At 47.5% G+C, this 13746-nt stretch overlaps 2 protein-coding genes across 3 annotated transcripts in view; one reads left to right on the top strand and one right to left on the bottom strand.

The window, feature by feature from the left end:
- Ptcd1 (pentatricopeptide repeat domain 1) overlaps window positions 1-6682 on the top strand; it is a 20106-nt gene extending 13424 nt beyond the window's left edge. The window contains exons 7-9 of the mRNA XM_021187235.1: window positions 2043-2159; window positions 2833-3015; window positions 5713-6682. Coding sequence (XP_021042894.1) covers window positions 2043-2159; window positions 2833-3015; window positions 5713-5886 — 474 coding nt within the window. The 3' untranslated portion in view covers window positions 5887-6682. The remainder of the gene's footprint in view (window positions 1-2042; window positions 2160-2832; window positions 3016-5712) is intronic.
- Window positions 6140-13579, bottom strand: Bud31 (BUD31 homolog). Of its 2 annotated transcripts, none has more exons than XM_021187243.2 (6): window positions 13479-13579; window positions 12488-12616; window positions 11777-11896; window positions 9380-9502; window positions 7625-7791; window positions 6140-6379 (listed from the first exon to the last, which is right to left on the bottom strand). In XM_021187243.2, the coding sequence occupies exons 3-6, from the start codon at window positions 11868-11870 to the stop codon at window positions 6329-6331; spliced, it is 435 nt and encodes a 144-aa protein (XP_021042902.1). In that variant the 5' UTR covers window positions 11871-11896; window positions 12488-12616; window positions 13479-13579; the 3' UTR covers window positions 6140-6328. The 2 variants fall into 2 exon arrangements, with proteins under 2 accessions (XP_021042902.1, XP_021042903.1); XM_021187244.1 differs by having other exon boundaries at window positions 13341-13484.
- Between the last annotated feature and the right edge of the window lie 167 nt (window positions 13580-13746).

The following is a 13746-nucleotide window of genomic DNA, read 5'->3' as shown; positions in this document are numbered from 1 at the left end:
AGCAACCCTGGCAGGGGACAGAACCAGGATGTTAAGGAGAAAGTCAAGGAGGATGAGCCAAACACAAAAGCAAAAAAAAAAAAAAAAAAAAAAAAAAAATCACCATGAGGGCTGGAGAGATGGCTCTGTGGTTAAGAGCATTGATTGCTCTTCTAGATATCCTAAATTCAGTTCTCAGCAACCACATGGTGGCTCACAACCATCTGTAATGAGATCTGATGCCTTCTGGTGTGTCTGAAGACAGCTACAGTGTACTCACATACATAAAGTAAATAAATCAGAGAGAGAGAGAGAGAGAGAGAGAGAAAGAGAAAGAGAAAGAGAGAGAGAGAAAGAGAGAAAAGAAAAAGAAAAGAATCATCGTGAACTGGAGACAGGTCTCAGTGGTTAAGAACACTGGCTGATCTTCTAGAGGACACCTCTGTGGCAGCTTACAACCATCTGTAACTTCAGTTTCAGGAATCTGAAATGCTCTTTCGGCTTCCATGGCCACTAAGCATTCAAGTGGTACATGGACATAAATGCAGGCAGGAGAGCTGTACACGGAGGATGAGGCTCAGCGGTGGGGTGCTTGTCTAGCATATGGTTCTGGATCCATTCCTAGCACTGTGTAAACTGCATCTGGTGATACTCACCAGTAACCCAGGAGATGGGGATCGGAGGCTGGCGGATTAAGGATTAAGGTCATCCTTGGCCATACTGCCTTAGTCAGGGTTACCATTTATTTGGCTTATGCTTCCACGGTCATATTCTGTCACTGAGGGAAGTCAGGACAGGACAGGAGCCTGGAGGTAGGAGCTGATGTGGATGCCATGAAGTGTGCTGCTTACTGTCATGGCTTGCTCAGCCTGCTTTCTTGTAGACCCTAGCTCGGAGATGGCACCATCCACAGCAAGGTGTGCCTTCCCCATCAAGCACTAATGCTCTCCAGCCCCATCGTATGTAGGTATTTTCTCCATTGAAATTCCTACCTACCAGATAACGCTAGCTTGTATCGGGTTGACATAAAACTATCCAGCAAGCCAGCCTTGACCTTTTCTTAAAAAAACAAAAACAACAACAAAACGGGAGGGTGGTGAAGAGAAAAAGGGGCGGGGGGACTGGACATGGTGGTGCACTCGGGAGGGAGAGGTAGGTGGACTTTGGATTTCCAAGTTTATGTGGTGAACTCCAGACCAGCTGAGGCTTTGTAGTGAGACCCTGACTTCTACCTCTCCCCAAGGGAAGAATTACCGTGAGGCGCCCTGGCATATCTCCAGAATCTTCTGACCTTCCTCATCCGTATTCTGCCTGTGTGCTTCTGTTCTTGTCAGACCAGGAGGCACTACCTGGTTATGGGGCTTTCTCCATCTCACAATGATAATAGCCAGGCTTCTTACAGGCTTTTGTTTACTTACGTAATCAGTTTGGTTTTTTGTCTTTTTTTCCTGGTTTTTCAAGACAGTGTTTCCTCTGTGTAACAGCCCTGCAGCCCTGAAACTCACTTTGTAGATCTGACTGGCCTCCCAGAGACTTGACTGCCTCTGCCTCCCAAATGCTGGGCGTAAAGGCATGCATGCCACCTCATGGCACACAGTTTCTGTGTGATGCTTGCTTTGACAGAAGCAGTACCATGTGCATCTGTGAGGGTCAAGGGTAAGAGAGAAGTGGTGATAGTGCAGAGCACACCTTCCTCTGGAAAAGCCAAGATAGCAGTCCTTCCCTGGGGCCCTCCCGGGCTGAAAGGTGCCCTCTTTCTCATACTATACTGGTCAGTGCTTCTTCCTGCCCTGCATCACGAGCTCCTAGTTTCTTGGCCCATTGCAGGGATGGGCAGCCAAGGAGCATGAGACAGAGGGTAGGAAGGGCAGATAAGAGAAGGACATATGAGACAAAAGGGCATGAGATATGAGACCAGGATTGCCATACAGTCAGCAGAGGGGGTCAAGGGGCCTCTGAGTAGAGTTGGATTCCTAGGCCTGTAGCATGCAGCAGAGTAATTCATCAGAATAATACGCCAGCGCTTGTGGGTCACAGGGAACGGTTGCATGTCTGTCCTACAGGCACTGTTGCCAATCCTGGCAAAGAAGGGAATTGTCCCCAATCTGCGGACTTTCTGCAATCTGGCCATTGGTTGCCATCGGCCCAAGGATGGTATGCAGCTGCTTGCAGACATGAAGGTGAGAGGCACAGGCCTAACCCTGACCTTTTTGCCCATAGTTCTGGGAGACCTCTAGGATTTCCAGGAAGAGAATTGTTGGGAAAATGAGGCCCAGCAGAATCAAAAGAATATGGGGCGGGCAAGTGGAACAGCCCCCTTCTAGTGTAGAATGACCATGACCACTATAAAAACTGACCCTGAGAACTTGAAGTTGGTGTTGCTTCCCATGGAGAATTGTGAATGGGGCTGAGCCCCAGCACCCTGGAGGGATGGACCGGAAACCCTGGGGACAAAGGGCAGTTTCCACAGCCCTGGTTCCCTCTAATGCACACTCTCTCTGACTGTCACGAGTGCTTGCTGAGTGGTGTTCATCTAGCCCAGCAGTGGCCACTACCTAAAGATCAAGTACCGTCCACACGTTGTCACCCAACTGTTGGCTGTTCTAGGCTGACCAGTATCTGATGATGACAGTGTCAACTAGTAAACTGTAGCCGGGAGGAGGTACTTTACACCTCATTTCCTGCCTGTCTTGACGACACCTGAGCACCAGTCTTTCTCCCTAAATAGGGCATGCTTGTTTTGCGTCTGTGGAGGGCTAGAAGGCTGTACCATCCCACCCTTGTCCTAGCAGACTGCTTTGTCCTTCCAGCCACCAGCACATGCTAACCATGTTCATGATGTTCATGTTCTAGAAGTCCCAGGTGAGCCCTAACATCCACATCTACAGCACCCTTATCAACGCAGCCCTCAAGAAGTTGGACTACACCTATCTCATCAACATCCTGAAGGACATGAGGCAGAACAGCGTCCCAGTAAACGAGGTGGTCATCCGCCAGCTGGAGTTTGCAGCCAAGTACCCTCCCACCTTTGACCGGGTATGTGCACCAAGTTTACTGTCAGTGCTGACAGTCCCTTAGCTGCTTTCATTTCTGCTTTTGACCTTTGGGTCTTGACCTTTCATTTCCTTGCTGAAAGTTGTCCAGCAAGTTTTCTTTTCTTTTTTTCTTTTTCTCCCCCTCTCCTTTTTCTCCTTTCCTTTTCCCTCTTGCTCCAGCCCCACTCACTCTGGGCTCCCCTGGCTCCAGCCCATAGGTTGTTTTGTTTTATGGATGGATGGTTGTGAGCCACCATGTGGTTGCTGGGATTTGAATTCATGACCTCCGGAAGAACAGTCAGTGCTCTTAACCGCTAAGCCATCTTGCCAGCTTCTAACAAGTTTTCTTAAGAGAAACCCAAGGCCCTGAGCCACATTGACTTCCCTGGAGCTAACAGGTAGTTATGGTGTGGTGTGCCTGGTGTAGATGCAGGGAACTGAGCTCAGATCCTCTGGGAGAGCAGAATGTTCTCTCAATCACTTAAGCCATCTCTCTAGCCCACTTTTGTTTTTATTAACAGTCAGGTAACTCAGGCTGGCCATGATCTACTGACTCTCCTGCCTACACCTCTCAAGAGCTGGCATTATAGGCGTGCACCATTGTGTCCAGTCTTAAATAGCCCTTTGCAGATCCACCTCCCCTCCCCCACATACCAGTCTGGTGATACCATGGTTTACTGTATTTACACTTGGTTCTTGTCTTCCCTGAACCATCTGGGCTTAGAGAGGTAGCCTGCCTTTTCACCTGGTTCCCAATGCTTATGTGTTGATTGGTGCACAGCACTCACCCACTGGATGTTTGCACAGTGGCACTGCAAGTGATACAGTCTGAGGAAGGCAGGCTACTGTACAAGTTACCCCTTCAAGGATGTCAGGCCCCATGCTCCGTCTCCAGAGCACTAATGGCAACTGTGGCCTACGTGACCACAAACCAGATGGGGAGACAGTGACTGGGGTGGGAGCATGAGGCAGTGCTCAGGAACAGCTGCCGTGTGTGGCACTTGCTGAGAAAGAATGAGTCAGTCAGCAGGGCAGGCTGTGCTGAGCGTCCGTATGTCACCTTCTTGTTGCCTTTTAAAAAAATGTATATGGGTGTTTGGGCTTTGGTTTTTTTTTTTTGGTTTTTCAAGACAGGGTTTCTCTGTGTAGACCAGGCTGGCCTCGAACTCAGAAATCCGCCTGCCTCTGCCTCCCGAGTGCTGGGATTAAAGGCGTGCGCCACCATGCCTGGCTTGTTTCTTTTTTTAATAATAATAATTTAATGTACATGAGTACAGTGTCGATCTCTTCAGACACACGGGAGAAGGCCATCGGATCCCATTACAGATGGTTGTGAGCCACCATGTTGTTGCTGGGAATTGAACTTAGGACCTCTGAAAGAGTAGTCACTGCTCTTAACTGCTGAGCAGCTCTCTCTCCAGCTGTTTTTGGGGTTTTTTGAGATAGAGTCTCTGTGTAGTCCTGGCTGTCCTGAAACTCACTTAATAGACCAGGCTGGCCTTGAACTCAGAGATCATCCACCTGCCTCTGTCTCTCGAGTGCTGGGTACCCATGCACCAGTGTGGATGGATGTCTTGTTTTTCTGTGTACAGTGTGTGTGCAGCACCCAAGGAGGCCTGGTCCCTTCCAACTGGAGTTATAGGTAGCTTTCTGCCATCTTATGGGTGCTTGGAGTGGAACCCACTCAAAGCTCTTAGCTGCCAAGTCCTCTCTCTAGCCCCTAGAATATTTTCAATTCCAATATTTTAAGTTGAAAACAACTTAATGGTTTGTCTTAGTGCATAGAAGGAAATTAATGCAGCTGAAGACCTCAGACCACTTAAAGCCTTCTATCACTCTCCACTTTTCTGAGACAGGATCTCTTAATGAAACTGGAGCTCGTCAGTTTGACTAGACTTGCTGTCTCCCGTCTTATCTCCCTAGCCCAGGGACTACATAGCAGGAGGCATGGGTACTAAGAGTTTGAACTTGTGCTTGCATAGTAAGCACGGAACTATTTCTTTAGCACACTTTATCTTATTATTTTCTAGACATGGTCTCTGTGTAGCCCTGGCTATTTTGGAACTTGCATTGGATTGGCCTCTAACTTAGAGATCTGCCTGTCTCTGCTATCTAGATGTTGGGAACAAGGGTGTGCCTCATCATGTCCAGCTCAAAACATACTTAAACTTTTAGTATTGTGTTTTAGCAATGTTTTCCCATGGTGCCCCTGTCATCTGTTTCAAACTCATCACCCCTCTCCTCCCTGCAAGGATATGCTGCAGTGATGCAAGGTCAGGGTAGCAACAGCTCAGCACAACAGAGGCAGAGTTGAGGGGATGCCTCAGTTCTAGCTGTGGTGCTAAGGTGACTTCCATGGGTTAGGCACACTATAGTGTTCTCAGACTAGACAGCTATCAGGCAAAGAGTGGTATGGCCTATTCCCAAATAACAGGTTTTCCAGAACTTGGCCCTTTACAACCATTAATCTAATGTCAAATTATTTGGTAGTCTCCTTGAGGAAAGGACAGGGGTCAGCTGCTGTGACTTGGGTTAATTTTGGGTGACATGCAGTAGCTTAGATTGGCTGAAAACATTTCTGAAAGCTCTGCCTTCTTAGCATATCCTACATTCATTGTACAAAGTGATGGGTTTCGTAGTGAGGCTTTTGTCCCTGCATCTCACTCACACTGACCGTCCTGTGCATCTCTAATTATAGTACAAAGAAAAAAACACCTACTTGGAGAAGATCGATGGCTTTCGGGCTTATTACAAGCAGTGGCTGAAAGTGATGCCAGCAGAGGAAGCCCCCCACCCCTGGCAGGAGTTCCAGAACAAGCCCGTTGGGGACCAAGACACAACTGACAACGCTGGTGGCCTTAGGGACAGATGACGGAGCATGCTGCTATGACAAGTGCCCAGCCTTCACATTGCTGGGGGAGCCTGGGAGTCCTTTCAACTTTAGAGGCCAAGAATATTCCAGAGGCACCACAGCACTTTACAGGCAAATGCTGGGCTCAGGGTGCCCAGATCATAGCAGGTCCCACACCAGGCCAAGACATCCTGACAAACAATCATGGCCACATAGCACCTACAACATAGAGCCAGGACTAAGCCCATCCCCTGGCACTCTTAAAAAAAGAATGTAGCGAGGAGGTCTAAAGGTTTTATTTTTACATATCTCAGCTGGTGAACACTAAAGTTGTCACCTGTAGAGCTCATGCTTCCCCTGGGTCTTTTCTCTGAGCACCACTCTGAGAAGAGTTGCTTCAGGCAGTGGCCCAATAAGCGTAAGTCCCCGGTCCAAAGGCCAGGATGCAGAGGAGTCAAGGGTGTCAGCCAGAGCAACCCCGGCAGCCACAGTGCGTGCACTCGATGATGCGACCCTGAAACAGAAGAACATTTGAACACACTGCTACAGCCCTGCGCACTCCCTTGCAGAGCATCTCTACTGGACACTTCTACTTGGGCATCTGAGCTCCTTTGTGAAGTAGAACAGTTACTACCAGGGGGAAGTTAGTGTCTGTGTGTGATTGCTATACCAAGACACTTGCCACTGCCAAGAGGGCTAAAGCCAGAGTTCCTGAGGCTACTGGGGGGGGGGGGGGGGCTGGAGCAATGCTCTCTTTACCTCCTTTTCTGGAGACCATGAGCCCATTCTAAACAAATAAAGTTCTCTGGTAAAGTTCTGTTAGATCTGTTTTAACTGAGACAGTCTCATATATAGAATGACCCTAATTTTCTGGTCCTGCAAACAGCTGCTGAGTGCTAGGATGGCAGATGTACACTTGCACATCTGGTTCTATGGGGCACTGAGATGAAACCTAGGGCTTTATGCATTCTAGGGGGCCGTCTACCACCTCAGGCAACAATCCAGCCCTGAATCTCAGTTAAACCTCAACCACGGGCTGGGACACCAAGAGCTCCTTGGGAAGCAGCTATTGCCCACTAGCCATGGCTCAGTACATCATACAGAGCCCCACCCTTGGTACCGCGAACAGAGCTGCCTGCTGAGCTGAGGCCATCTGTACTCAATGAAAACTCTGGGAATTAAGGCTTGCTTCGGTGTAATGAGAGGAAACAAAGGTCAAGCTGAATGGATGGCCTATCTGTCCTGACCCCCGTCTGGTGCTCCATTTCAAGGGTGTGGAGACTGTAGCCCAGCTACTTGCTTTGGGTGCCTGGCCTACCCTTGAAACTATTTTTCCCTTTGAAGCAGGATCTCAGTACTAGCCCAGGCTGGCCTCAACCTCCCAAGTGCTGGGATTAAAGGCATGAACTTCCACTTCTGCTGTGGAACAAAGCAGAAGACATGCAGAGATTAATGTCCCTGTGAGACTAGAGGGATAGATAGTCACCTGACAGCCAGCCTCACTTGCATAGCCCTCCCATCACCCGAGAGCTACTGCCATCACTACTCCCTAAGGAGTGAGGTCACTTCCGTTACCTGGCCACTGACTACTGAGACCAGCCCCAGATACCACCTCAAAAGGATCCCTGGTCAGGACTCACTTTTGAAAAGGTTGGCTAGAAGGGTTCTAGTGATGAAACCACCTCTCAAAATACCCTTATGGTCAACTAAGACATAGTTTTAAACAGAAAGTAACCCCCATCCAACCATCGGGCATTACCACTTCCAGCTTGCTTTTGGGAACCCGGCAAATGCAGTTGGTGCCAAAGTTGGTGTCCCGAGTCTGAATGCAACGTAGGCAGCATAGGTTCTCATAGCCCTGCTTCTTCCACTTTGCAATCAGGTTTTTGTCTGCATAGCCTTCTTTAATGCAGTATTCATAGAGTTCTGTCAGAAAGTTGGGGACAAACATCAGAACATGGCATAACAAACCTGCCTTCACCTTGGACTAAAAGGAAAAGTTAAGCTGGGTATGGTGGCATGAGTCTTTGATCCCAGCACTTGGGAGACAGAGGCAGAACAATCTCTTTAGTTGGAGGTCAGGCTGGTCTATAAATTGAGTTCTAGGACAACTATGACTATATAAACCCTGTCTCAAAAAACAAAACTTAAAAACAGCAACAAAAGCCAATAATTCCAGTAATGAGCAGAGGCAGGTAGAGCATTGTGAGTGTGAGGTCAGTCCGTATATAATAAGTTCCATGCCAGCTCAGGCTACATAGTGTAACCTTATTTCAAAAATAACACGGCCGGGCGTGATGGCGCAAGCCTTTAATCCCAGCACTCGGGAGGCAGAGTCAGGCGGATTTCTAAGTTCGAGGCCAGCCTGGTCTACAGAGTGAGTTCCAGGACAGCCAGGGCTATACAGAGAAACACTGTCTCAAAATAACAACAAGACCCCAAAAAACAAAGAAACAAACAAACAAACAAACCCAACACACATACACACAAATTACTTCATCTTTCATGGTAAGAAAACTGATGCTTGATGGGTTTGCAAAGATAATCATTGCTTTCACTTCCATTTCTGGAGCCAGGGCCCTCCACTACTGCTGTGGACTGCCCTGGGGCTGCTTGTACTTTGATGCTAATTCTGCTTCCCCAAGAGGGCTGCCTGGGACATGGAATGAATCATTACTCAGGCACTTATGGGAACCTTCTCCCCATTTTAACTGTAAAATAAAGGCTAGAGTTGGTGATTGGGCAGTGGAGTGGAAGGTGGAGCTAAAAAGTTTTGGGGGGAGAGGGAAAGAAAAGCGAGGGGGAGAATGATAAGAGGAAGGAGAGAGAGGAAGACTGAAGAGGAGGAGGAGGTGGAAGGAAAATGGAGCAGCAGCACGTGGCCATGAGAAACTACAAGTTATGAGGGCTCTCAGCTGTAGAATATAACTGTGGGGGTAGATCTGCCCAGTCGAGGCACAAAGCTTGTATTCATATTAATTGAGTTGTGTTTTCCTTGTATGGGCTTATTTGGGTTGGAGATTTACCAACATATTACAGTTAAGGGTTAGCTGGAACTCCCTAATCTTCTGCCTCTGCTTCACGAATGCTGAAAGTATAGGTCTGAATCATGACACTTGGCTTTTTTCCCCTTTCTTTCCTCTCATTCTCCTCTTCCTCATCTTCTAGTTTCTCAAGACAAGGGTAGCCCTGACTGTCCTGGAAATAGGACACATAGAGATCAGCCTGCCTCTGCCTCCTGAGTGCTAGGATTAAAGGCATGGGCCACCAGCCCCAGCTTTTTATAAACTACCGTATAAATCCTGAAAGTCACTCAAGTACAAAAGAGGCAAGATGGCCCAGGGGCCAAGGATGCTTTCTATATAGGCCTAATGACTCACATGGCAAAGAGAACCAAAACTGCAGGTTGTCCTGCAACCTTCACATGGAAGTCAAAACACAGGCTTGCCTCCATAAGTATGGACACACAGTAACCGTTTTTTAAAGGTCAAGGAATATAGCCAGTCACATTTACCTCTGCTTATGGCTTTCCTCTTGTAAAAGAGGTCGAAGATGTAGCGGGTTTTCTGGTGATGGATCCTGAAGATGGGCCACAGAGATTCCACTTTCCTCTTTCCCTCATGGGGTTCAGTTTCAGCTGGGAAGAAAAAAGCATGTATGTGTTCTGGAACTAGTCATTCTACAGAGGATGTAGCATGTTTGCTTAACTACAGCTATGACTATTTTACATCCATGCAGATAGTAATGAAAATAATGAACAATTAAAAGGGCTGACAAGAACCTGGCATCCTTCTAGCTGAATGCAAAATGGTATAGAAAATGTCGGGCAATTCACCAAGAGGTTAGAGTTACCATGAGTCTAGGAATACATCAAAGAGACCTGAAAACAGACTTTACTCCACATTCTGAGTTCCTTTATTTTTAGAGTCATGTCAAGAAATCTCTTGGCCCATAGCAACTTTGACTATAAGTTCTGGGTATTTCACAGAGACAGTCTAGCACAATCAGCTGAGAAAAGAGAAAGCCACGTTAACACTGGCTTAATAATTATTGCTGCAGGTATGACCTCATAATAGCAATGATCAGATTAGCTATAAACAGGTATTCCAGAGATTGTTTTGAACAGACATTCAAGGGGAGCTGAAGAGAAGATTCAGTGGTTCTTACAGAGAACCCAGGTTCTATTCCTAGCACTTAGGTGGCAGCTCATAACTAACTCCAGTTCCAGGGATCCAACATCCTTTTGGCCTTTGTAAATACTAGACACAAACACAGTACACATGAGGCAAAACACTCAAATCTATTTTTTAAAAAAAGTTTCAGGGGTCCCATGGGATAGATCAGTGGGTAGGGGTGCTTGCTCCCAAAGCAGGTAAGAGTCTGATCCCTGGACCCACAGGAGAGAACTGACTTCTGTAAGTTGTCCTCTAACCCCATACACACTAACTTTGTAGTCCTACCCTCCCTAACACACATACAAATATAAGTAGTCATACAGTAAGATGGCTTTACAGTTATCATCTTGCCAGGTGGAATCACCTACGGGAGCCCCACTTGATGAGTGAGCTAAGTCATATTGGCCTGATTGAGGCAGAAAGACCAACTCTGAACATGGTCATCCTTCAGATGCTGGAGGTGTGAGGCCTGAACTGGGTAAGAGTGAACAAAGCTAGTTGGTTGAACTTCTGTATTAAGCAAACGGCAAGTGTTCATTGATCTCTCTCTCCTCCTGAAGTTCCGTGTATCTCGTTTTATGTATGAGTGTTCTGCTGGCATGTATGTATGTATGTATGTATGTATGTATGTATGTGCACTAGTGTACCTGCTGCCCATGGATGTCAGAAGAGGTGTTGGCAAGAGCACTAAGTGCTCTCAACCACTGAGCCATCTCTCCAGCTTCATTCTCTGCTTTTGTCTGTGGAGGTGATGTGCTTAGTACTGCCTTGACGTCCCCTCAATGACAGACTGTAACCTGGAACGGTAAGCCTGGAACCTTTCCTTCCCTGTGTTGCTTTTGGTCTGATGTTTTATCACAGTAACAGCAATCAAGCCAGAACATGGAAGGCTAGCATATCCTTTGATAAAATTTCCCCAGACAAGTAGACTGTAAAGGTTCCCAAAGCACAAGATCGCCAGGGTGCTTTGTTGCAGAAACTGCTACATGGTGCAAAGACCATGGGATAAAGACTTTCAGACCCACAAAAAGCATGTGAATATGTGGCAAGAGTTCTAGGCCAGCTAAAGCTAGAGTCTCAAAAAGACAAAAGGGCATGGATAAAAAGACTTTACAATGCGGCTATTCCAGTACTCCTGTCAGGGTGGCTTACAACTGCTTGCAACTCCAGCTTTAGGTGTTCTCATACCCTCTTCTGGCTTCCCCAGGCACCTGTGCTCACATGCATACATCCCCCAACCCCACCCCAAAGTAAAGTAAAATCTAAAAACAACCCCCCCCCCCCAAAAAAAACAACACAGTGAGCTGGGCACTGTGGGACACACCACTTTAATCCTAGTGCTAGGGAGGCAGAGGCATGGAGCTCTTTATGAGTTGGAGGCCAGCTGGTCTATACAGTGAGTTCCAGGACAGCCAGAACTATGTCTGCTGGAGACCCCAAAACACTAAAAGGAGCAAAGACACCTGTTCGTTCACAAATATACTAATAATGAAACAACAACAAACCGTTTTGGGGAGAGGTATGATAGCCCCATTAATGCTACATTTTGGGGAGACGTATGATAGCCCCATTAATGCTACTTTACTCTTTGGAACTTTCAAGCACTCTGAGCTGAGAGATAAAACATGACCAGTTTGCTACAAGCCTCTTCTCCGTGTTTTTTTCTTTCTTTCTATCCTTGGAGACGCTGAGCCTTGATACTGTCCAGCATATCCAGGCAGAAAGACCCCACTCACCTTCTCTCATCTTTTGATCTAGTTCATCCAACGTTGGTTCGATCAACTCCCAGCCATCTGGAGGTGCTTTCCGGCTTCTTTTGACCTTGGGCATTTCCCAGCAAGATAGCTTGTAAAGATCTACAAGAAAATCAACTGTTTTCTGAGTCTCAGGTTCCCAAAGGGCTTTGACAGCCATTCCTCTGCTCTTCTAGATGTCAAGCTCAGAGAGTAAGATGTACGTTATGCCCTTAAGTAACCATGTGCCGTCTCTGCCCTGTGTCAGACCCAAACAGGTGTCTCAGCATCCTCCCCAGGCTTCTCTGGGCATGAGCTGTCCCCACCCTCAACACACACTCTACAACACAGGAATAGGAACAGCAAAACAGCCCAAGAACAAAAACACTGGAGGCCTTGCTTGAGATCTACTGGAAGGGATCTATTACTTATCTCATGCTATAAAAGCGTCTACAGTAGAAAAGAGAAGCCACAGGAAGCTCAGTCATGGAGAGAGTTCAATCAAGCATGTGTGAGGTGGAGACAGAAGGGTCAGGAGTTCAAGGCCAGATTTGGGTATATGGTGAGTTTGTGTCCAATCTAGCCTATATGAGACCCTGTCAAGAAACAAAGAAAAGAAAGAAAGAAAAAGGAAGACAGAGAGAGAAAAAGAGAAGGCAAGAAAGAGAGAGAGAGAGAGAGAGAGGAAACAAGGAATGAAGGAGTGCACAATACCTTTGGGTATTGAGAGTAATATAGAAATCCTTGGTCTTCGCAGTTACAAAGCTGTGTTCTTGTCCAGATTTACCAACTATTCAGTGGCTCTGGGGGAGATCACGTTTCCTCTTCAGCCTTCTGTCTCATCTGTAGAAAAAGAGCAGTACATTACACACGTTAAATAGCTGCTAAAATCTCTCTTTTTAGAACAACGAAGCAGGCCAGTTAAAAACCTAAATAGAAACGCTTTTTTTATTTCTTCAGCTTGCATAAAGCTTTCTAGCTGGTAAAGAGTACCCTATCAGCATAACAGACTCGTCTGCTCAAACCGTCTTCTGTCCCATCCACTGTACGGAGACCGACACTTTACAATCCCCACCAATCCTCACATCCCTCCTTAACAATTTAATAAATTAAGAATCAAACTCTTTTAAGACGTGGACTCATGGTCACATTGCTGACAACTGGCGAGTCTAACAGATTAGAGGCTCCTGACTTCCCCATCAGTGGTCTTTGCTCCGGTTTTCCCAGCGCTTACGTTAAGAGATAGATCGAATCTGAACCCTTCCCAGGGCTCACAGCCTGATTAGAGAATCACTTTCTCCTGACCTAGGAGTATTCAACCCGAGAGACTCTCGGGTCCGGGGAGAGGTTGATCGGATCAGGAGGAAAGAGATGTTTGGGTTGTTTACAGACGTAGAAGAGTTCGGGAAAAGGGGTGAACGAGAGCGAAGTTACGGACGGGACAGTAGCGGAAAACTCAAGAGCAGCATCTGAGAAAAAAAGCGGTATTTAGACAGAAAACGGTCCCGCAAGAGAAAACGACGTGGGGAAAACACACGCAGAGAGAAAGAGCGAGCCCCAAGTTTACCATCCCCTGTGCAGAAGGATGAAGGCACCAAGTCATCGGGGACTCCAGCCTCTGCCGCTTAAGCAGCTCACTCAGCTCTCCCGCCCGTAACCATGGCCAAAGATGCGGTACTCGAGAACCGAGCAGAGAAACACTCACCGGAAACCCAAGCACCTAAGGCCTCCGCTTCTTTATTGACGGCTTCCGCCCGGGCGAGAAACTCTTCAGAGTAAGGCCCTCGCGGGGCCCCGCCCACCTCGCGCGGAGATTGCGTCATCTTAGGTGTCCGCGGCGCTGCCTTTGTAGAATTCCGGAAACCGTACGGCCCTTTTCCTCTCACTTCCTGTAGGGGTGGCCCGCACGGCTACGTGTCTCCTCAGACAGGGACATCGGGGGACGCGGATTCCTGGCAGCACACGTTCTGGTC

Source organism: Mus pahari, chromosome 23 (assembly GCF_900095145.1).
Source record: "Mus pahari chromosome 23, PAHARI_EIJ_v1.1, whole genome shotgun sequence".
NCBI classification, from domain to species: domain Eukaryota; kingdom Metazoa; phylum Chordata; class Mammalia; order Rodentia; family Muridae; genus Mus; species Mus pahari.
This window is presented reverse-complemented; position numbering and strand designations above follow the sequence as displayed.

Excerpts from the sequence above, each read along its gene's own strand:
- Bud31 (XM_021187243.2), bottom strand. The coding sequence starts at position 11,870 with ATGCCCAAGGTCAAAAGAAGCCGGAAAGCACCTCCAGATGGCTGGGAG. Across the intron at positions 7,792-9,379 it reads GAGGAAAGCCATAAGCAGAG|AACTCTATGAATACTGCATT; the intron begins GTAAATGTGACT and ends ACTTTCTGACAG. Across the intron at positions 6,380-7,624 it reads CCAAAAGCAAGCTGGAAGTG|GGTCGCATCATCGAGTGCAC; the intron begins GTAATGCCCGAT and ends CTTCTGTTTCAG.